A 22,827-nucleotide genomic window follows, 5' to 3' on the forward strand; every position below is an offset into this window, starting at 1 on the left:
CATAATGCTGTACACTAGTACAGACTAAATATGCACTATTTTTTTTTGTTGCCCTTAGCCTAATTAAAGGAAAGTTGACTAACCATGTGGTGTATTATATAGCCACGGCTTCAGTCTGTCAATTTTAAGCCAGTTTGGGTCCCATCCGGATTGCCGGTGGTGCGCACTTGGCCTTACTTGGCCTTACTCCTCTCTCCTCCTCCTCTACTTAATTATTCAGACCCTTTGCTATGAGACTCGAAATTGAGCTCAGGTGCATCCTGTTTACATTGATCATCCTTGAGATTTTTCTACAACTTGATTGGAGTCCACCTGTGGTCAATTCAATTGATTGGACATTATTTGGAAAGGCACACACCTGTCTATATGAGGTTCCACATTTGACAGTGTATGTTAGAGCAAAAGCCAAGCCATGAGGTCAAAGGAATTGTCCATGGAAACCCCAGACAGGATTGTGTCGAGGCACAGATCTGGGGAAGGGTACCAAAATATTTCTGCAGCATTGAAGGTCCCCAAGAACACAGTGGCCTTCATCATTCTTAAATGGAAGAAGTTTGGAACAACCAAGAAACTTACAGAAGAACAACCATCTCTGCAGCACTCCACCAATCAGGCCTTTATGGTAGAGTGGCCAGACGGAAGTAACTAAAGTAAAAGGCTCATGACAGCCCGCTTGGAGTTAGCCAAAAGGCACCCAAAGGACTCTCAGACCATGAGAAATAAGATGAACAAGATTCAACATCCAACAGCACAACGACCCTAAGCACACAGCGCAGGAGTGGTTTCAGGACAAGTATCTGCGTGTCCTTGAGTGGCCCAGCCAGAGCCTGAACTCGATCGAACATCTCTGGTGTCGTGACGTTGTATTAGTTCATGTGACGACTGTTGCTCATCGAATGATTAAAAGTTTCTAATTGCGTGATTAACTGAATCAAGCAATTATTAACTCATTAACCTGGGGCACCATGGGAAAATACGTTTTTATTGAGTTTCTATTTCCAAAATTAACTCAAAGAATATCAGAATATCGATTTTACAACAGCCGCTAATAAATCAGTTACCTCTACAATCTCGTTCTGAATGTCGCATAATCCGGGAATCTGCACGGACCCGGGTCTCACCAATGAGTTCGTACCACACCAATCTTAGTTGATTATTTATTTACTAGAAAGCTAAAATGATGATAAAAGATACACATACACAAAAACACATTCTAGGCTATTGATTAGAACTTAGTATAACGGGCCAACACACTATGGCGCGTGTTACCCAAAATGGGGATATAAAAGAGAGAGAAAAAGAGAGAGTACACGAGAGAAATACACATTTGGGTGAATTTGTCAGCTATGCTTATTCTAACCCTAGCCTTGCCCCAAACTACCGCGCTTATGGGTCAGAATATAATGATGTAATTACGTGGGGAAGGTCTCTGTGGATTCTCCGCGTGCACCGTCCAGGCTGCTCAATGATGCACTTCTCCGGCGCAGCTCTCTGGTCGTACTCACGATGTCAGTGTCCTTTTGGCTTAGGAGTTTGTTCCCTTGTTCTGGAAGGGCTCTTCTGAGGACAGACCGCTCTGTAGCTCAGAGCTCACAGCGTAGGAATGAAACAGTGTAGTTACCCCAATTCGATGGGAGGTGGAGGCTAGGTGGTTCGACTTGAATTCACTCGCTTAGACACAGCTACTCATCCGCAGCTTGGGTAGAAAAATATTTATTTGTCTTCAAACTTGTGTTGCGTTTTGGGTTTGTTTACTTTTTTAGACCTCGGCTGCAGCTTGGGTCACGTAGTCTCCTCTGTAAATTCTTTATTCACATTTTTTATACCCTTGTGTCAGAAGTGGGCATAACCGCCTTTAGGGCAATTCTCTGGACATACCTAGTTAAGAGGCAAGGTCTAGATTTTACTCAAATCCAATTATACACAACTTCACATTTCATCTTTACCAAAACATTTTCTTTGATGTATAAACCTCAAACATATACTAGGTAAACTGTTGACGTTACAATGTTTTCGTAATGACGTCATCTATTAACCTGTAATAACAAAACAAAAATGACATTTTCATATTCCATCTACCGTCATGACCACCATTGTGGCTGACGGAAACCATTGTTCCAAAGTCCCTTTATTTCATGTTTAATGTTCTGAGGCTGGTTCTCCATAGTAACAGGACAAAAGGAATTTGTCTGTGGCCTAAGATTTACCAGGGGAGTGAGGGGTCATAAAATCCCACATCTTCAGACCCCTAGATCTCTCCTCCTCTGTTGGGATTGAGAGATAATCTGTAGGGTTGTGGTCTCCTGTAACCTGTGATATTTCAGGTTTTTATTTTTTATACATTTGCGTACATTTCTTTAAAAAAACAGCTTTTGCTTTGTCACAATGGTGTATTGTGTGTAGATTGAGGAGGGGGAAACTATGTAATTCATTCTAGAATAAGGCTGTAACGTAACAAAATGTGGAAAAAGTCAAAGGGTCTGGAAATGTCCATATACACTGTACATGCTGTGTTTAATTTTGGAATGTTGACCTTCCTACGTACTGTAGATCGCAAGCTCATAGTAAGTCAATAGGGCTAACTGGTTAGCTAATAGTACTGTTAGCTAGCCAGATGGCCACAAAGAATTGTTAGCTTAGCTACCAATGAATAATTAATCTATCTTGCATAATATTAGTTTTAAGTAATTTTAGCCTGTTTAACTAGCTGGCAAGCTAGATTATTACGATTCACATATATAACTGATAATTATGAAGTAAAAAGTTTGCTTTGTGTATATCTTGGAAGAAGTTTCAGTGAATGGGGAGCCGAAGTGTGAGGTAATACAGTAGGGGGAGTGTGAGTCCTTTTCAAATCTATTGTTTTACTCATTCTCCACACTCGTCCTTACAAGAACGTACTCAAGAGAACGTGGTCGGAGAATGCACTCGGAGCATGAGAGTTTGGAGCACGATGGTATGCATATTGAGAAACACCCTGTGTGATAGCAATGGCTTCATGAATGCTTGTTTGTCTGTGTTCTATCCAGTCCAACCCCAACGAAGCAGACCTGAATGCCAGGGGAGCGTGGTCCCAGGGGTACACTGGGAGAGGAGTGGTGGTCACCATCCTGGATGATGGCATAGAGAAAGACCACCCAGACCTTGCCTCCAACTACGTGAGTACTGCAACCACAACCTGCTCTGTCTCGATAGATGGAAGAAGTACGTTACAAATCGCCTTTTAATTTTTTTATATTACATTCTGTCTACCTTCTGAAAATACCACTTATATTTTGTGGCAACTGATGCGTCTTCTCCTTCAGTGTCGAACTAAACATGTAACTGTCATTGATCTACAAGTCATTTTGCATGCTGAACAACCACAGACGATATCAGTAGCCTAGTCAAACGGTGCACTGTGCCCAACTTTGTGGGCTGACAACAAATCTTTCACATCTGATCTTTTACATCTTTAGGGCACTTTCAGCATTCAAATGTGAAAACGGCTTGCGCTATATTAGGCTTTATTAGTCGAGTGACAACCTATGTACAGTGCATTGACTTTATCCACATTTTGTTACGTTACAGCCTTATTCTAAAATTGATTACATTTTTAAAATAGTGGTGGACTCCAATCAAGTTGTAGAAACATCTTAAGGATGATCAATGGAAACAGGATGCCGCTGAGCTCAATTTCGAGTCTCATAGCAAAGGGTCTGAATACGTATGTGAATGTAATAGTTCAGTTTTGTATTTTTTATACATTTGCATACATTTCTAAAAGCCTGTTTTTGCTTTGTCATTATGGGGTATTGTGTGTAGATTGATGAGGAGAAAAAAATGGTTTAATGCATTTTAGAATAAGGCTGTAATGTAACAACATTTGGAAGAAGTGGAGTGGCCTCAATACTTTCCAAATGCACTGTAATTTGCAAGGTTATTGTTATCAATGCGCTGTTGAAAATGGTGTTTTACCGGAGACACTCTTATCTGACTTTACCTGCTGAACAGGGCTTACAATAGATTTTATTTTGATTGTTCAGGTTTTCCATCTGCAATGGTTTAGGTAATTTCGCTTTAAACAATCAGTGTATATGGTCATTTTTAGATATAAAGGCAGTGGTGTAAAAATATTTAAGTGAAAATACTTATGTTTTTTTAGGGTATTTGTACTTTACTTTCTATATTTTTGACTACGTTTTACTCCACTACATTCCTAAATAAAATATTTACTTTTTACTCCAATCAATTTTCCCTTGCACCAAAAGGTACTTGTTACATTTCGAATGCTCAGGCAGGACAGAATTATGGTTCAATTCAAATACTGCATTTGTAAATTATGTCTAAGTGCTGGAGTGTGGCCCTGTCTGTCTGTAAAATACAAACAAACAATTGTGCTGTTTGGTTTGCTTAATATAAGGAATTTGATGTATAGCATTTACTTTTACTCAAGAATGACAATTGGGTACTTTTCCCACAGCTGTACTTTAGTATATTTAAAACCAGATACTTTTACTCAAGTAGTATTTTACTGGGTGACTTTTACTTTAACTTGAGTCATTTTATGTTAAGTATCTGGTTACTTTTACTGAAGTATGGCAATTTCATATTTTCTTCCACCAGGGTAAAGTTGATCAATTCATGAGGACAGAAAACAAGCTCACTTCATAAATCTTCCAAACGGTCAAAATGGGTGAAATCCGAAGTTCTGTTATATATTCATTGGCTATGTCATAACTAATTTGTAAATTATAAATATTGATACATTACTAGCCCCCACAACTTCATCTGCAAAAATGACAGGTTAATTAGTGGGTGATGGTGATTTCAGAACCAAAGTGGAGTGACAAAAAACATAGGCCACATTGCCCGCCCAAATCTGATAGTGGTAGTGGGGTGGTAGATGCCTAGTCTCCCTAATGGCTGGCTCACCTTGACATACATAATTTACACACACACACACACACACACACACACACAGAAGTCAGCTCAGATAGATCCAACTCAGAGGCACAGCTCACAGCACATGAGCTCCATCAGCAGCAGATTTTCATTTTATTTATGCAACAAATGTTAGTGTATCGACCCGCATGGAACCAAGTCGCATCGATTCGTTCTCTAATAAAATCAAATCGCACTGAATAATTTACAATTAAAACATATCGTTCCTGTATCGGAGCCCATGTGTCTAGATACAAATCAAATCGTCTTGAAAGGGAAAGATGCACATCCCTAATACCTACCTCAAATTAATTTCCAGGAATTGCTTTCGTTTGAGTGCAGCAACAGATGGAGGAAAAGAGACTCTTAAAATCCAATTTATGCTTGATCTGACAATGTGGTCGGAGGCTTCGTATGGGGTGACGTATGACGATGTTACGCAATTACGGAGCCTTCGGAGACATATGCAGTGGCCAAATCGAGCTTCGTACCGCATCACCGTGTGCTTCTCAAATGTTGGAACAATGCGGAGGGCTCTGTATAGCTCCGCATTGACATGATTGGTTGATGGTAGGTGGGGGCGGGAGGTTCTGTAAAAAACAGAAACTCACGGTCGGCTCTGACTTCTGCGGAGGCCGCATTGCAATAAATGGTGTACTGCCAATGCAGACGTCGGATTGACGATGCAGAGCCTTTAAGGCTATTGAGATGCATCCTGAGAGTGGTCACTCTCACTATTACCATATCCTTACTTCCTTAACATGAAAGGAAAGGATGCTCTTCAGCCATAGCCCCAGTCTCACATCTCAGAAACCTGTTTCCATCTCTGTTCCCAGGACCCTGATGCCAGCTATGATGTTAATGATGGAGACTCTGATCCCCAGCCACGCTACACACAGCGCAACGAGAACAGGTACTGTAATGGGATTTCCCTGCTCTGTCCCACACTACTAAACTGGACCATACATACAGTACATACAGCCAAATGAGCTATGTCAAAAGTTTGTTAGATTGTGCAAGCTTATTTTGCAGGTTCACTGCATCATGTAACGCTGTTTCTTTCAGAAAAGGCCCTCAAGCAAGCACTTGTCTTTCAGTCTGTCTGCTCTCATTTACAAACAGCAACAGCCTACAGCAGTCAAACAACACTGCTTCTCTGACACAGTGTCATCCATTAATAACTTGAGGGGATTGTTGACTGGTGATTTAATCATATGAAATACCAGTATGCACTGCATTGAAGGTACCCAAGAACACAATGGTAGAGTGGCCAGACGGAAGCCACTCCTCAGTAAATTGTGCATGACAGCCCACTTGGAGTTTGCCAAAAGGCGCCTACAGGACTCTCAGACCATTACAAACAAGATTCTTTGGTCTGATGAAAGATTGAACTCTTTTGCCTGAATGCCAAGCGTCACATTTGGAGGAAACCAGGCCCAGCTCATCACCTGGCCAATACCGTCCCTACGGTGAAGCATGGTGGTGGCAGCATCATGCTGTGAGTATGTTTTTCACCGGCAGAGACTGGGAGACTAATTAGAATAGAGGCAAAGATGAATGGAGCAAAGTACAGAGAGATCCTTGATGAAAACCTGCTCCAGAGCATTCAGGACCTCAGACTGGGGCAAAGGTTCACCTTCCAACAGGACAACGACCCTAAGCACACAGCCAAGACAATACAGGAGTGCCTTCGGGACACGTCTCTGAATGTCCTTGGCCCAGCCAGAGCCCGGACTTGAACCCGATCGAACATCTCTGGAGAGACCTGAAAATAGCTGTGCAGCAACACTCTCCATCAAACTTGACAGAGCTTGAGGGATTTGCAGAGAAGAATGGGAGAAACTCCCCAAATACAGGTGTGCCAAGCTTGTAGCGTCATACCCAAGAAGACTCAAGGCTGTTATCGCTGCCAAAAGTGCTTCAACGAAGTACTGCGTAAAGGGTCTGCATTGTGCCCCACCACCCGCCAACCCCTCTTTTACGTTACTGCTACTCTCTGTTCATTAGATATGCATAGTCACTTTAACCATATCTACATGTACATGCTACCTCAATCAGCCCGACTAACTGGTGCCTGTATATAGCCTCATTACTGTAATAGCCTCGCTGCTGTTATTTTTCACTGTCTTTTTATTGTTGTTTTTATTTCTTCCTATTGTTCACCTAATACCTTTTTTCACTATTGGTTAGAGCCTGTAAGTAAGCATTTCACTGTAAGGTCTACCTACACCTGTTGTATTCGGCGCACGTGACAAACAAACTTCGATTTGATTTAAGGTTTATTTATTTTTTTTACATGGGTTAGCTTTATCATTATGGGGTATTGTGTGTAGATTGACTAATACTTAAAAATAAAAAAAAATGTAATAAGGCTGTAACGTAACAAAATGTGGAAAAAGTCAATGGGTCTGAATATTTTCCGAATGCTCTGTAGATATGTACATTTAGGCAAGGATAAAGTGACTAGGCAACAGGATAGATAAAAAAACAGCTTTAGCAGCATACAGTGGGGCAAAAAAGTATTTAGTCAGACAGGATTTTTAATGAATTTATTTGCAAATTATGGTGGAAAATAAGTATTTGGTCACTTACAAACAAGCAAGATTTCTGGCTCTCACAGACATGTAACTTATTCTTTAAGAGGCTCCTCTGTCCTCCACTCGTTACCTGTATTAATGGCACCTGTTTGAACTTGTAATCAGTATAAAAGACACCTGTCCACAACCTAAAACAGTCACACTCCAAACTCCACTATGGCCAAGACCAAAGAGCTGTCAAAGAACACCAGAAACAAAATTGTAGACCTGCACCAGGCTGAGAAGACTGAATCTGCAATAGGTAAGCAGCTTGGTTTGAAGAAATCAACTGTGGGAGCAATTATTAGGAAATGGAAGACATACAAGACCACTGATAATCTCCCTCGATCTGGGGCTCCACGCAAGATCTCACCCCGTGGGGTCAAAATGATCACAAGAACGGTGAGCAAAAATCCCAGAACCACACGGGGGGACCTAGTGAATGACCTGCAGAGAGCTGGGACCAAAGTAACAAAGCCTACCATCAGTAACACACTACACCGCCAGGGACTCAAATCCTGCAGTGCCAGACGTGTCCCCCTGCTTAAGCCAGTACATGTCCAGGCCCATCTGAAGTTTGCTAGAGAGCATTTGGATGATCCAGAAGAAGATTGGGAGAATGTCATATGGTCAGATGAAACCAAAATATAACTTTTTGGTAAAAACTCAACTCGTCGTGTTTGGAGGACAAAGAATGCTGAGTTGCATCCAAAGAACACCATACCTACTGTGAAGCATGGGGGTGGAAACATCATGCTTTGGGGCTGTTTTTCTGCAAAGGGACCAGGACGACTGATCCGTGTAAAGGAAAGAATGAATGCAGCCGTGAGATTCTGAGTGAAAACCTCCTTCCATCAGCAAGGGCATTGAAGATGAAACGTGGCTGGGTCTTTCATGACAATGATCCCAAACACACCGCCCGGGCAACAAAGGAGTGGCTTCGTAAGAAGCATTTCAAGGTCCTGGAGTGGCCTAGCCAGTCTCCAGATCTCAACCCCATAGAAAATCTTTGGAGGGAGTTGAAAGTCCGTGTTGCCCAGCAACAGCCCCAAAACATCACTGCTCTAGAGGAGATCTGCATGGAGGAATGGGCCAAAATACCAGCAACAGTGTGTGAAAACCTTGTGAAGACTTACAGAAAACGTTTGACCTCTGTCATTGCCAACAAAGGGTATATAACAAAGTATTGAGATAAACTTTTGTTATTGACCAAATACTTATTTTCCACCATAATTTGCAAATAAATTCATTAAAAATCCTACAATGTGATTTTCTGGATTTTTTTTCTAATTTTGTTTGTCATAGTTGAAGTGTACATATGATGAAAATTACAGGCCTCTCTCATCTTTTTAAGTGGGAGAACATGCACAATTGGTGGCTGACTAAATACTTTTTGGCCCCACTGTATGTGAAGGGTTAGTGCAAAAAGGGTCAACACCACCACTTCCACCACCACCTCAGAGCCTGAGCAACTTTGTTTGTAGCTAGTGCAGTAGTTTATTTGCCCCTGGCTGATACCACCTCCTCTCTCCCGGCTTTTTTGTGATTGAAGTAAAAAAGCGCTGGTCCAAAAGTAAAAGGGGGTTTCCAAAGCGCCTCCTCCTCAGCCCCTCTCACTCCCTCACCGTGACCCCAGCGTTTGGCTGTGTCTTCTGCCATGGCCCCATCTCCCGTGGATGAGATTAGAAAAGGGGGAAACCCCCCCCTGGCCAAACCCTCCCCTAACCCGGACAGCGCTGGGCCAATTGTGTGCTGCCCTTTTGGGTTCCCGGGCACACCCGGCTGTGACAGCCTGGGATCGAACCCAATGCTGTAGTGGTGCCTCAGCACTGCAATGCCTTAGACAGCTGCGCCACTCTGAAGGCCCACAGTCTTTTTGTTTGTTTTTCTCATTTATTTTTTTTCAAAGCTTAACAGGATCTTGCAGTATGTCAGGAAACATGATAAATTAGTCTTTCATAACACTGTCGAAACATATTTGAGATAGAACTAAAATCTCTCCACAGCACAGCATGGTTTATACTTCCCCATATTTACATTATTTAAGCTGCCTCTGCCTCTACTGTAAATACTGAAGAGATTCAATGCATTTCTACCAGTGAACTGAAAATGGCTTTGCATGTTGTATCACCAAATGTTTTCCCTTCCATTGAACAAGAAGCCCGTCTTCCTTTAAGCTGCCTCTTTGCTGTACATATTGGTGTGAGTTGTCCTGTATTTACTGTACATATTGAAGTGATTTAACAATTGATTGGCATTACCGAAAGCATTTAAGTCCACTGTTTCATTCTGTCTCTACAGAAGAGATTCCCTCTCTCTTTTCCCCACTGGGAGAAAAGCAATTGGTTTGCATAGTCAAGGCCCAAGGCTTTCACTTTAACCAGGGACCTTGTTTCCATCGTTGCCTGGAGTAGTACTAGAGTAGCTCTGCTTAATCCACCCCTGCCCCCCTGTCTGTTTGAGGCAGGTTCCACTCAGTTCTGCTGACTAGGGAACACAGGGCTACTCCTTGGTTGGTTAAGCTTCTCCTTTCCAGATCCGCTGCTGCTGCACAGAACTTCAGAAAACGCACACAGACAGTGCCCTGAAAAATGATTAGCCCCCTTTCTGATTTTCTGTTTTTTCATATTTTGGACACTGAATGCTATCAGATCTTCAACCAGAACATAATATTAGATTAAGGGAACCCGAGTGAACAAAATAACACAACATATTGATACTTTTTTCATTTATTTCATAAACAAAGTTATGCAACACCCAATGCCATCGTGTGAAAAAGTAATTATACCTTTAGCTGCGATGACTGCAACCAAACGCTTCCTGTAGTTGTTGAACAGTCTCTCACATCCCTGTGGAGGAATTTTGGCCCTCTCTTCCATGCAGAATTGCTTTAACTCAGCTACATTGGTGGTTTGTCAAGCATGAATTCATCATTTCAGGTCCTGCCACAACATCTCAATCGGGTTTAGGTCTGGACTTTGACTATAGGCCATTTCTATAGGCCATGCTCCCGAGTGGCGCAGTGGTCTAGCACTGCATCTCAGTGCAAGACGTGTCACCCTGGTTCGGATCCAGACTGTATCACACCCGGCCGTGATTGGGAGTCCCATAGGGCGGCGCACAATTGTCCCAGCGTTGTCCGGGTTTGGCCGGGGTAGGCCGTCATTGTTTATAACAATTTGTTTTTAACTGACTTGCCTAGTTAAATAAATGTATAATCAAAAAAAAAATTAGTTGCTTTTGAGCCATTCTGGACTTGCTTGTGTGTTTTGGATCATTGTCTTTCTGCATGTTCCATCTGCTCTTCAGCTCACAGATGGATGGCCTGACATTCCCCTTCAGAATTATCTGATACAGAGCAGAATTCATGGTTCCTTCAATGATGGCAAGTCGTCCGTGTCCTGAGGCAGCAAATCATCCCCAAACCATCACACTACCACCACCATGCTTGACCGTTGGTATGCAGTGTTTGGTTTTTGCCAGACATAGCAAAGACTGATCAACAACTACAAGAAGTGTTTGGTTGCAGTCATTGCACCACCAGTTATTGAGTGTAAAGGGGCAATTACTTTTTCATACAGGGTCATTAGGTGTTGCATAACTTAGTTAATTAAATAAATGAAATAAGTGTCAACATTTTGTTATTTATTCATTCAGGTTCCCTTATTGGGTTTGGTTAAATATCTCATAATATCCAGTGTCAGAAATATGCAAAAATTGAGACAATCTGAAACACGGCAAATACTTTATCACGGCACTGTATACACATGGTACCTAAGCAAGCACATGCACACACAGTACAGACACAGTACACTACACACACAGTACAGACACAGTACACTACACACACAGTACACTACACACAGAGTTCGGCTGTTGCTGTCAAGGTAATTATCCAGGACGGAATCAATATCTGACCATGAAATGAGAAGCAAGTGTGTCTGTCAATAGCTCTGAGCACTGTGTGTTTGGAGTGACCTGAGAAGAAATTATAGCAGATGAGTACAGTAAATCCCCATAGAGGCGTGCGGCCAGATGCTGAGTAATGCTCTCCGCCTCCCCACAATGGGATTATATGAATATTTTCATGGGGAGAAAAGGGAACAGGAGACTTAAGTCAGAAGCTTACGTCCCCTTCCCCTGCCAAGGCTGGTTCATTTGTATTGGTGACATGCAAGGTTGAGTTTTGAATTTGCATCCATTTAGTAGTTGTTCTGGGTAGCTGCTTTGTACTGCAAGTTGGCAAGACTGGCAGGTACTGTTGAAAGGGTTTCAAGCCAGGTGAGGCTCACTCAAGCAGGTAATTATTTTGTGCTCCATCATCAGAATGTTTGTCCTCTGTGCTTTCTCTCCTCCTCTCCTCTATTATAGTGCTGTCAATACTGTGGATTGGAGATTGGAGAGGGTGAGAAGAGCCTGAGATTCTAGTAATCCCAGGTTTAGTTTATTTGTCGGGTGCACAGCATACAGCAGGTGTAAAACAGTTCAGTGAAATGTTTACTTACTAAGCTTTTTCCCAACAATTCAATATCTAGGTGAGAGGAAATAATTTGTAGGAAATAATAAAGTAATAATATAGGTAAAAAATATATTTATATACACTACCGTTCAAAAGTTTGGGGTCACTTAAAAATGTTCATGTTTTTGAAAGAAATACATTTTTTGTAAATGTAATATATAACATCAAATTGATCAGAAATACAGTGTAGACATTGTTATTGTTGTAAATAAAATATATATATTTTTTATTTTATTTCACCTTTATTTTAACCAGCTAGGCCAGTTGAGAACAAGTTCTCATTTACAACTGCGACCTAGCCAAGATAAAGCAAAGCAGTGCGACACAAACACAGAGTTACACATGGAATAAACAAACGTCCAGTCAATAACACAATAGAAAAAAATCTATATACAGTTTGTGCAAATGGCACAGGAGGTAAGGCAATAAATAGGCCATAATAGCGAAGTAATTACAATTTAGCAAATTAACACTGGAGTGATAGATGTGCATATTGATGTGCAAGTAGAAATACTGGTGTGCAAAAGAAGACGGCTGCACAGTACTGTCTTTTATCGATGGCGGTTATGATATCGTTTAATACCTTGAGCGTGGCTGAGGTGCACCCGTGACCAGCTCGGAAACCGGATTGCACAGTGGAGAAGGTGCGGTGGGATTCGAAATGGTCAGTGATCTGTTTTGTTTACTTGGCTTTCGCAGACTTTAGAAAGGCAGGGCAGGATGTATATAGGTCTGAAACAGTTTGGGTCTAGAGTGTCACCCCCTGTGAAGAGGGCGATGACCGCGGCAGCTTTCTAATCTTTAGGAATCTCAGACGATACGAGAGAGAGGTTGAACAATGGAGGCGGATCATTTTAGAAAGAGAGGGTCCAGATTGTCTAGCCCAGCTGATTTGTACGGGTGCAGGTTTTGCATCTCTTTCAGAACATCTGCTATCTGGATTTGGGTGAAGGAGAAGCTGGGGAGGCTTGGGTAAGTAGCTGTGGGTGGTGCGGAGCTGTTGGCCGGGGTTGGGGTAGCCAGGAGGAAAGCATGGCCAGCCGTAGAGAAATGCTTATTGAAATTCTCGATTATCATGGATTTATCGGTGGTGACAGTGTTTCCTAGCCTCAGTACAATGGGCAGCTAGGAGGAGGTGTTCTTATACTCCATGGACTTTACAATGTCCCAAAACTTTTTGGAGTTGGAGCTACAGGATGCAAATTTCTGTTTGAAAAAGTTAGCCTTTGCTTTCCTAACTGACTGCGTGTATTGATTCCTGACTTCTCTGAAAAGTTGCATATCGTGGGGACTATTCAATGCTAGTGCAGTCCACCAGAGGATGTTTTTGTGCTTGTCGAAGGCAGTCAGGTCTCGAGTGAACCAAGGGCTATATCTGTTCTTAGTTCTACATTTTTTGAAAGGGGCATGCATATAGCTGGGGGGTTCTAATGGTCAATTAGCCTTTTAAAATGATAAACTTGGATTAGCTAACACAACGTGACATTGGAACACAGGAGTGATGGTTACTGATAATGGGCCTCTGTACCCCTATGTAGATATTCCATAAAATAATCTTCAGTTTCCAGCTACAATAGTCATTTACAACATTAACAATGTCTACACTGTACTTCCGATAAATTTTATGTTATTTAAATAGACAAAAAATGTGCTTTTTTTTTCAAAAACAAGGACATTTCTAAGTGACCCCAAACAGTTGAACGGTAGTGTATATGAAAGAAGAAAAGGGAAAAAACACGCGCAAGCTGGAAACAGGTCAGTGCCAGTACCATCATTACAATGTGCAGGTGTACCGGAGTAAATGGGGTAGGTATGTACATGTAAAAAGTGACTGGTAGCAGGATAAATACTAATGGTAATAATAATCAATACTAATTAATATAGCAGCAGCGTAAGTGGGTGTGTGCATGGTGATGGATGTGTGTGTTAGATTGTGAGAATGTGTTGCTAGAGACCTGGGTGAACATAGAGTCAGTGCAGTTAGCTGTTCGGGATTCTTATGGCTTGGGAAAAGAAACTGTATTGGAGATGTTGGTCAAAAACCCGACGCTCCAGTACCGCTTGCCGAACGGAAGCAGCGAGAACAGTCCATGGTATGGATGATGGGAGTCTATGGCAATTTTACGGGCCTTTCTTAGACATCGCCTGGCATGAATGTCCTGAATGGCTGGGAGCTCGTCACCAGTGATGCACTGGGCCATACGCACCACCCTCTGTAGAGCCTTGCAGTCGAGGGCAGGAAGTCCAGGATCCTTGCAGAGGGAGGTGTTCAGTCAGAGGGTGCCTAGCTTGGTAACGAGTTGGGAGAGCACTATGGTGTTGAATGCTGAGCTGTAGTCAATGAACAGCATTCTCACATACATTGAGTTTACAAGACAAAAAGGACACCTTCCTTAAACCCAGCAGCGTTGCAGTTCTTGACACGAACCGGTGCAACAGGACCGGGATACAGGATACTTCGTTCAAAGGCACTTACAGTTGAAGTAGGAGTTTTACATACACCTTAGCCAAATACATTTAAACTCAGTTTTTCACAATTCCTGACATTTAATCCTAGTTAGAATTCCCTGTCTTAGGTCAGTTAGGATCACCACTTCATTTTAAGAATGTGAAATGTCAGAATAATAGTAGAGAGAGTGATTTATTTCAGCTTTTATTTCTTTCATCACATTCCCAGGGGGTCAGAAGTTTACATACACTCAATTAGTATTTAGTAGCATTGCCTTTAAATTGTTTAACTTGGGTCAAATGTTTTGGGTAGCCTTCCACAAGCTTCCCACAATAAGTTGGGTGAATTTTGGTCCATTCCTCCTGACAGAGCTAGTGTAGCTGAGTCCGGTTTGTAGTTCTCCTTGCTCGCACTCACTTTTTCATTTCTGCCCACATATTTTCTATGGGATTGAGGTCAAGGCTTTGTGATGGCCACTCCAGTACCTTGACTTTGTTGTACTTAAGCCATTTTGCCACAACTTTGGAAGTATGCTTGGGGTCATTGTCCATTTGGAAGACTCATTTGCGACCAAGCTTTAATTTCCTGACTGATGTCATGAGATGTTGCTTCAATATATCCACATAATGTTCCTACCTCATGATGCCATCTATTTTGTGAGGTTCACCAGTCCATCCTGCGCTATAAGTGCATCTCAGAGCACATGGTTATGTTCCTTCGCTCACGACCCCAACAGATAAAAAAAAAAAAAACACATGATTTACTTGCTTAGTCCTAGGCAACGATCAATGAAATAGGCTAATAGGCTACCACTGCCTGCATTCATTCCAGACACATATTTAGATGAAGGTAGACTAATTCGCTTGCCCCATATATTGTTTAAAAATAAATATATCCAATCAAAATACACCATTTACATTTGTAATTGTATTTTCTAATGATCTGTCACTCTGTAAACATGCCTGGGCAAGAAGTAATAATAGCAAGCAAGCATGGGCTTGAATCATGACATAACGACAGACGTCGTCGGCAAAGGAATAATTATACGGACAACAAAGTAGGCCTACTAAACAGCGCCAAGTAGACAGACAAAAACAACCATATGGCCTCAGCAAAGTCGACAGGAAATAACTACATGGAACAAAAATATAAACGCAACATATAAAGTGTTGGTCCCATGTTTCATTGAGCTGAAATAAAAAATCCCAGAAATGTTCCATACGCACAAAAAGCTTATTTCTCTAAAGTTTGGTGCAGAAATGTGTTTACGTCTTAGTGAGCATGTCTCCTTTGCCAAGATAATCCACCTGACAGGTGTGGCATATCAAGAAGCTGATTAATTTAAACAGCATGATCCGCTCAAAACAAGCAAGTATAGTGTATAGCAGGGTGGTAGGGTGGTCTCTAACTGGATCCTGAGATCCCCCTGGATGCACGTTTTGGTATTTGCCCTAGCACTACACAGCTGATTTAAAGTAATCAAAGCTTGATGATGAGTTGGTTATTTGAATCAGCTTTGTAGTGCTAGGGCAAAAACCAAAACGTGCCCCCTACGGGGGGCCAGGATCGAGTTTGGGAAGCCCTGCTCTACACTATACTTGCTTATTTTATCACATTAACTATTAGAATTTTAGCAACCAGGAAATCGTGGAGTGATTTCTGCATATTGCACCTTTTTATCTTTCATATCAATGAGAATTTTATTTTTTTTTAAGAAAAAAGGTAAAATTACTGGAAACACACAGTTTAAAATTACACTGCCATGTTTCCATGTTACAGCGCTTGTTTATGGAAGACAGAGGCAACCACCTGTCCTAATTAGATAGATAGCATCTCCAGACACCTGTTAGTAAGTTGCTCAGGATAAGTGCATCTGCTAAATTACTAAAATGTCAAATGTAAGGGAAGAAGGATGCCAGAAAAATGTTGCAACTGAAAAAAACTGTAGGCTGTAAACCTCCACTGTAAAACTTTGTCATTCAATGTATTATCTGGTGCCCCCACTCAGACTGAGTGAAACAGATATCTCCTTCAGAACTCTCTTTAAATACAGTTGCTTTGCATGACCCTATCCCTCCCTTTTCTCAACTGACTTGAGTTCCAGTCACTCCTATACAGTGACGATTTTAGCATGCACATTTTAGTGGGGCGAAAAAATTAATATGTTTTTGATGAATACCAGCAAAGCCACTACACAACACTCAAGAATACATTAATTGTACTATAACAGTGACAAACAGTGCCCCCAAACTGTTAGGGCGTAGATAAAGCTGTCCCAACAGCAGAGTCCCAACAGCAGTCCCAACACCTTACCACTGCTGCACCTGGCTATCAGTAGAGCCTTGTCTGGCAGAGAAACAGTTCATTTTAAAAAACAAAGCTGATATGGTTGACTTGCTTAAACAAATGTGTTTTCTACTGACAATTGAGATGTACAAACTATGGCATAAGGGGATGACAAGCGTATAAGAGGCAATCCGTAATTTAGATTAAGTCATTAATGAGCGAGCTAAAACGGATGTAGTCAATATAACTATTTGTTCAGCACTTTTGAAATGTACAGCAACAGAAATCAGAACATGGGCCGTTCTTACAGTATTCTCCCTGTACACCAAGTCAGAACCGTAGGACAAATAAAGGGGGCATAGAAACAGACAATGAAAACTCTTACAATATTCAATGATGGCACATCTCTAAAACAGGCTATAGGCTAAATGTGCACCACCAAGTCAGAATAGTAGGCTAAATTAGGAGGGGAGAAGGACCAAATTATTAGGGTGAGGCACATGGGCTACAAACAGCTTTATACACAACATACACTTAGTATTACTTTCTTAGCTACAGTATACATATCTCCCTGGTATACTACATCATTTATGCAGCAGCATACAATACATTTTTGGACTCCCCTTTGTCATCAAAGTCTGGCATTCTCTGGATTTATGGTGATGACCACAGATAAGCCTTCTTGGATGGTCACTTCTAAAGTAAGTCTATGGCAACACCCAAGGGGCTTGAATTTTCAAGCTCTCACTGTAGGTTTTGCGGTGACGTTGTGTCCCCATGAGTGACATAACACTGAGCCAATCAAGGCTGGTCTTATACTGTCCCGCAGGTGAAGAAGCCGGATGTGGAGGTCTTGTGCTGCCGTGGTTGCACATGGTCTGTGGTTTTGAGGCTGGTTGGAGGCGGTTTATGGTAGAGAAATTAACATTTAATTATCTGGCAAAAGCTCTGGTGGACATTCCTGCAGTCAGCATGTCAATTACACAATCCCTCAACTTGAGACATCTGTAGCATTGTGCTGTGTGACAAAACTTAACATTTTAGAGTGTCCTTTTATTGTTCTCTGCACAAGGTGCACCTGTGTAATGATCATGCTGTTTATCAGCTTCTTGATATGCCACACCTGTCAGGTGGGTGGATTATCTTGCCAAAGGAGAAAAGCTCACTAACATGGATGCATACACATTTTTTCCCAAAAAATTGTGAAATAAGCTTTTTGTACATATGGAACATTTCTGGCATCTTTTATTTCAGCTCATGAAACATGGGATGAACACTTTACATATTGCGTTTAGATTTTTGTTCAGTTTAGATTGAACAACAATGACTAGCTATGGATTCTGATTCATACACAATGTTTGGAGAAGGGGAGACTTGTGCCCTGAGACAAGTGACTGTGAGTGACTGTGTGAAACAGAGCCGCGTGTGTCTGTCTGGGGAAACGAGAGCAGAGGGAGAACAGCTTGTTCTAATCCAATCGTTGCAGCAGGCTCAACCGATACCCCGCCCGTTTCTTTACAGACAGAAGAACTAGTCAATAGTTGTTTAGAGAACACAGTGCTTCTTTTTAGTGAAATAGGAATGCGTGCTGGCAGATAAATATTTTTTCCCCCAATTACGGATAATTACAAAAAAATACTTTTGGGGTAATTATCAAAGTTGTATTCAGAAAATTCTACATATCTGTTACGATACTTGTTTTGTCCAAGTGTTCGGCACATCCCTATCCTTTTGTCTAGGTGGTAGAGGGCAGTGTGGATTGAGATTGCATCATCTGTGGATCTGTTGGGTCAGTATTCAAATTGGAGGGGGTCCAGGGTGTATGGGATGAAGGACTGGATGTGTGCCATGACCAGCCTTTCAAAGCACTTCATGATTACAGATGTGAGTGCTACAGGGCGGTATTCATTGTGGCAGGTTGCCTTAGAGTTTTTGGGAACAGGAATGGTGGTGGTCAACTTGACGCATGTGGGGATTACAGACTGGGACAAGAAGAGGTTGCAAATGTCTGTGAAGATGCCGGCCAGCTTGCTTGCGCATTCTCTGAGGACGTTCCCTGGTGTTCCGTCTGGCCCCGTGGCGTTAGGATTGTTGACCTGTTTAAAAGTCTTACTCACGTTGGCCTCGGAGAGCGAGATCACCCAGTCCTCCGGAAACAGCAGGGACCCTCATGCAAAGCTTTGATTTGTTGGTTTTATCAAAGTATGCAAAAAAGCATTGAGTTTGTCTTGTAGGGAGGCGTTGTTGGGCAGGTCACGTCTGGTTCTTCCTTTATAATCCGTAAAAAAAACTATAATCCTTGCCACGTGTCGGAGCCAGTGTAGAAGGATTCAAACTTATTCCTGTATTGTCCTTTTGCATGTTTGATGACTCTGAGGTTGTAGCGGGACTTCTTGTATGCGTTTGTGGCATCAACCGTAGCCTCAGGGTTAGCTGTGATAGCCCTATTTGTGGTGGCCCTGTCCTTTAGCTTAGCGAGTATCTCACCATAAATCTTTTGGTTGGGGAAACAGCAGACCTTCACTGTGGGGACAATGTCTTTGAGGCTCTTTCTGATGAAGCCAGTAACAAAGGTCATAAGCTTGTCGAAAGTTATCGGCGGAGTCCCGGAACATATTCGCAGGTAGCCTGGCGGGTAGAAGTGTTGGGCCAGTAACCCAAAGGTTGCTGGATCGAATCCTTGAGCTGACAAGGTAAAAAAAAATAATAATGGAATTCTGCGCCTGAGCAAGGCAGTTAACGTACTGTTCCCCGGCAGCCCCCTGCACCTCTCTGATTCAGAGGGGTTCGGTTAAATGCGAAAACACATTTCCGTTGAATGCATTCAGTTGTACAACTGACTAGGTATCCCCCTTTCACTTTCCCTATTCCAGTCTGCACTAGCAAAACAGTCCTGTAGCTTATCATCTGCTTGAGTTTCTGTTTTTAAACAGGAAGCAGGAGTATAGAGTTGTGATCTGATTTGCCAAAGGGGGATGAGGGAGGGCCTTGTATGCTTCCTTGTGGGTTGAATAACAGTGGTCCAGAATTTTTGCAGCTCTCGTGGCACAGGAGATGTGCTGGTAAAAGTCATACATCACACATTTTAGTAATGCAGAGTTAAAATCCCCCACCACAATAAACAGCCTCGGGGTGTACGGTTTCCTGTTTGTTTAGAGCCTCGTACAGTGATGATAACAGATGTGAAATCAAAGCGTCGGCATTTGATCATCAGGTATTCCAGGTCAAGTGAACAATAGGACAAAACTCTCCGCTCAAGAGTCTGCATACCATTTGTGGTTGATGAAGAAACATGATAACAGGGCTGCTGTCCACAGACTTGTAGTTTCTAATCCAACCACCACCCTATCTGTCTCTGGGCTTGGCCTTAATCCCTGTTACTGTATATCCTATCAATCGGGAGACACAGTGCACGTATCCAGTGACACAGTTCAACTTTGGATCCCTAATTGGTGCACCTTGGTTAGTACGAGGTAGTTCCATTATACATTTGGCTCTGTGAGGAGAAGCAGCTAGCTGTAGCAGGTCTTCTCACATCCAAATCACTCTACTGTGACACCCACCCACTGGCACAGTAATGTTTGAATGTCCTCCCTTTGTTTCACCTCCCCTGGACAATCTTCACCTAAAGTCTGGACACCTCTTACACCTCTGATTGCCTCGCCTGGTTCACCAACTACTTCTCAGACAGAGTTCAGTGTGTCAAATCGGAGGGCATGTTGTCCGGACCTCTGGCAGTCTCTATGGGGGTGCCACAGGGTTAAATTCTCAGGCCGACTCTCTTCTCTGTATACATCAATGATGTCGCTCTTGCTGCTGGTGATTCTCTGATCCACCTCTAAGCAGACGACACCATTTTGTATACTTCTGGCCCTTCTTTAAACACTGTGTTAACTAACCTCCAGACGAGCTTCAATGCCATACAACTCTCCTTCCGTGGCCTCCAACTGCTCTTAAATGCAAGTAAAACTAAATGCATGCTCTTCAACCGATCGCTGCCCGCCCGTCCATCATACCTACTCTGGACGATTCTGACTTAGAATATGTGGACAATTACAAATACCTAGGTGTCTGGTTAGACTGTAAACTCTCCTTCCAGACTCACATTAAACATCTCCAATCTAAAATTAAATCTAGAATCGGCTTCCTATTTCGCAGCAAAGCATCCTTCACTCATGCTGCTGTTGGATTCGACATTTTGAACATTTAGATATTAAATAAATGATAGAAAGGAAGCATAGAATCGAAGGAGACTGGGTCTCTGTAGAAAGACAGATAGCTGTGGAATGAGTTGGAATGTGTTGGGGGACGGAAGCAGAACACCGTGTTGATACAGGGGAGACAGATGGACATCTGTGGATTAGATGGAGGGGTTTAGGTCAGGAGGTGAGGACAGATTCCCTTAAGGGAGTAATAAGGGTTTGGTATCCTGTTACCCTCTTTCTGTTGAACCATAAGATGTAAGGATTGGAGAGAAGGCGTGTCTTAAGTAGGATGTATATAACTGTGATGGAGAGAAATGTTTGCTGTATGAATACAGCTGTACAGAACCTTTGGAAATAATTAAACTTGGTTAAAGCTTCTCCAGTGTCCATGAGTTATTTCCTCTGAAAAATAAGAACCTAACACTGCCAAACATACCCTCGTAAAACTGACTATCCTACCAATCCTTGACTTCGGTGATGTAATTTATAAAATAGCCTTCAACACTCTACTCAGCAAATTGGATGCAGTTTATTACAGTGCAATCCGTTTTGTCACCAAAGCCCCATATACTACCCACCACTGCAACCTGTATGCTCTCGTTGGCTGGCCCTCGCTTCATATTCGTCGCCAAACCCACTGGCTCCAGGTCATCTATAAGTCTTTGCTAGGTAAAGCCCCGCCTTATCTCAGCTCACTGGTCACCATAGCAGCACCCACCCGTAGCACACGCTCCAAGAGTCTGCACAGGTATAATTCACTGGTCACCCCCCCAAAGCATATTCCTCCTTTGGCCGCCATTCCTTGCAGTTCTCTGCTGCCAATGACTGGAACGAATTGCAAAAATCACTAAAGCTGGAGACTCATATCTCCCTCACTAACTTTAAGCATCAGCCGTCAGAGCAGCTCACAGATCACTGCACCTGTAAATAGCCCATCCAACTACCTCATCCTTGTTATTAGATTTTTTTGCTCCTTTGCACTCAGTATATCTACTTGCACATTCATCTTCTGCACATCTATCACTCCAGAGTTGAATTGCTAAATTGTAATTACTTCACCACTACGGCCTATTTATTGCCTTACCTCCCTAATCTTAATTTATTTGCACACACGGTATATAGATTTTTTCTATTGTGTTATGGACTGTACGTTTGTTTATAACATGTGTAACTCTGTGTTGTTGTTTGTGTCACACTGCTTTGCTTTATCTTGGCCAGGTTGCAGTTGTAAATGAGAACCTGTTCTCGACTGGCCTACCTGGTTAAATAAAGGTTAAATAAAAAATGTAAATAAAAAAATAAAACTCCTGCAGGGTTGGAGGCAGTTATGTGATACGAAGAGCGAGAGCCAGGAATATCGAAAAATTCTTCCCTCTTTCACTGCCTCTCTTTCTCTCTATTACACAACTTAATCGAAAGTCTTGCCCCCGACTCCTGACCGCAAAGTTCAACACATAAAAAGTGCCCGTCTTTTCAAAGGCCTGGCTATGTTGTTTACCATCTTCCTCTGTTTCTATCTGTCTGAGGCCGTGTGTTTATTTCCCAGACAGCCCAGAGCTTTGAGATGATTCAACAGACAGACTTCAGGAGATGATGTTGGCAGGTGCCCGACCTTCCACCTTCACACCTGATTCCTCTCTCTCTTTCTCTCTCTATGTCTCTCTCTCTCTGTATGTGTGTTCCATTATTACCCTCAATGTCCAGAGAGAGGGACCAGAAGGCTGAATGATTGAAATTGTGCCTTTATGTGTGATGTAAGGCTGCTGTGCTCTTGCTCCAGCCACTTCAATAAGGCCCAGCGCAGTGGGCAGCAGTGATTGAGCCCTGCAGATGGTCTAAGCCCCTGAAACCCCCAGCAGACCAGACACC

General features: G+C 42.3%; 1 protein-coding gene across 3 annotated transcripts in view; it reads left to right on the forward strand.

Annotated features, from left to right (window-relative positions):
* Positions 1–22,827, forward strand: part of LOC110522396 (furin) — a 171,500-nt gene that overhangs the window by 104,502 nt on the left and 44,171 nt on the right. For all 3 annotated transcript variants that reach the window (XM_036977112.1, XM_036977108.1, XM_036977103.1), the window contains exons 5-6: positions 3,030–3,158; positions 5,760–5,836. In XM_036977112.1, coding sequence (XP_036833007.1) covers positions 3,030–3,158; positions 5,760–5,836 — 206 coding nt within the window. The remainder of the gene's footprint in view (positions 1–3,029; positions 3,159–5,759; positions 5,837–22,827) is intronic.

This window comes from Oncorhynchus mykiss, chromosome 1, assembly GCF_013265735.2.
Source record: "Oncorhynchus mykiss isolate Arlee chromosome 1, USDA_OmykA_1.1, whole genome shotgun sequence".
Classification (NCBI taxonomy): Eukaryota; Metazoa; Chordata; class Actinopteri; order Salmoniformes; family Salmonidae; genus Oncorhynchus; species Oncorhynchus mykiss.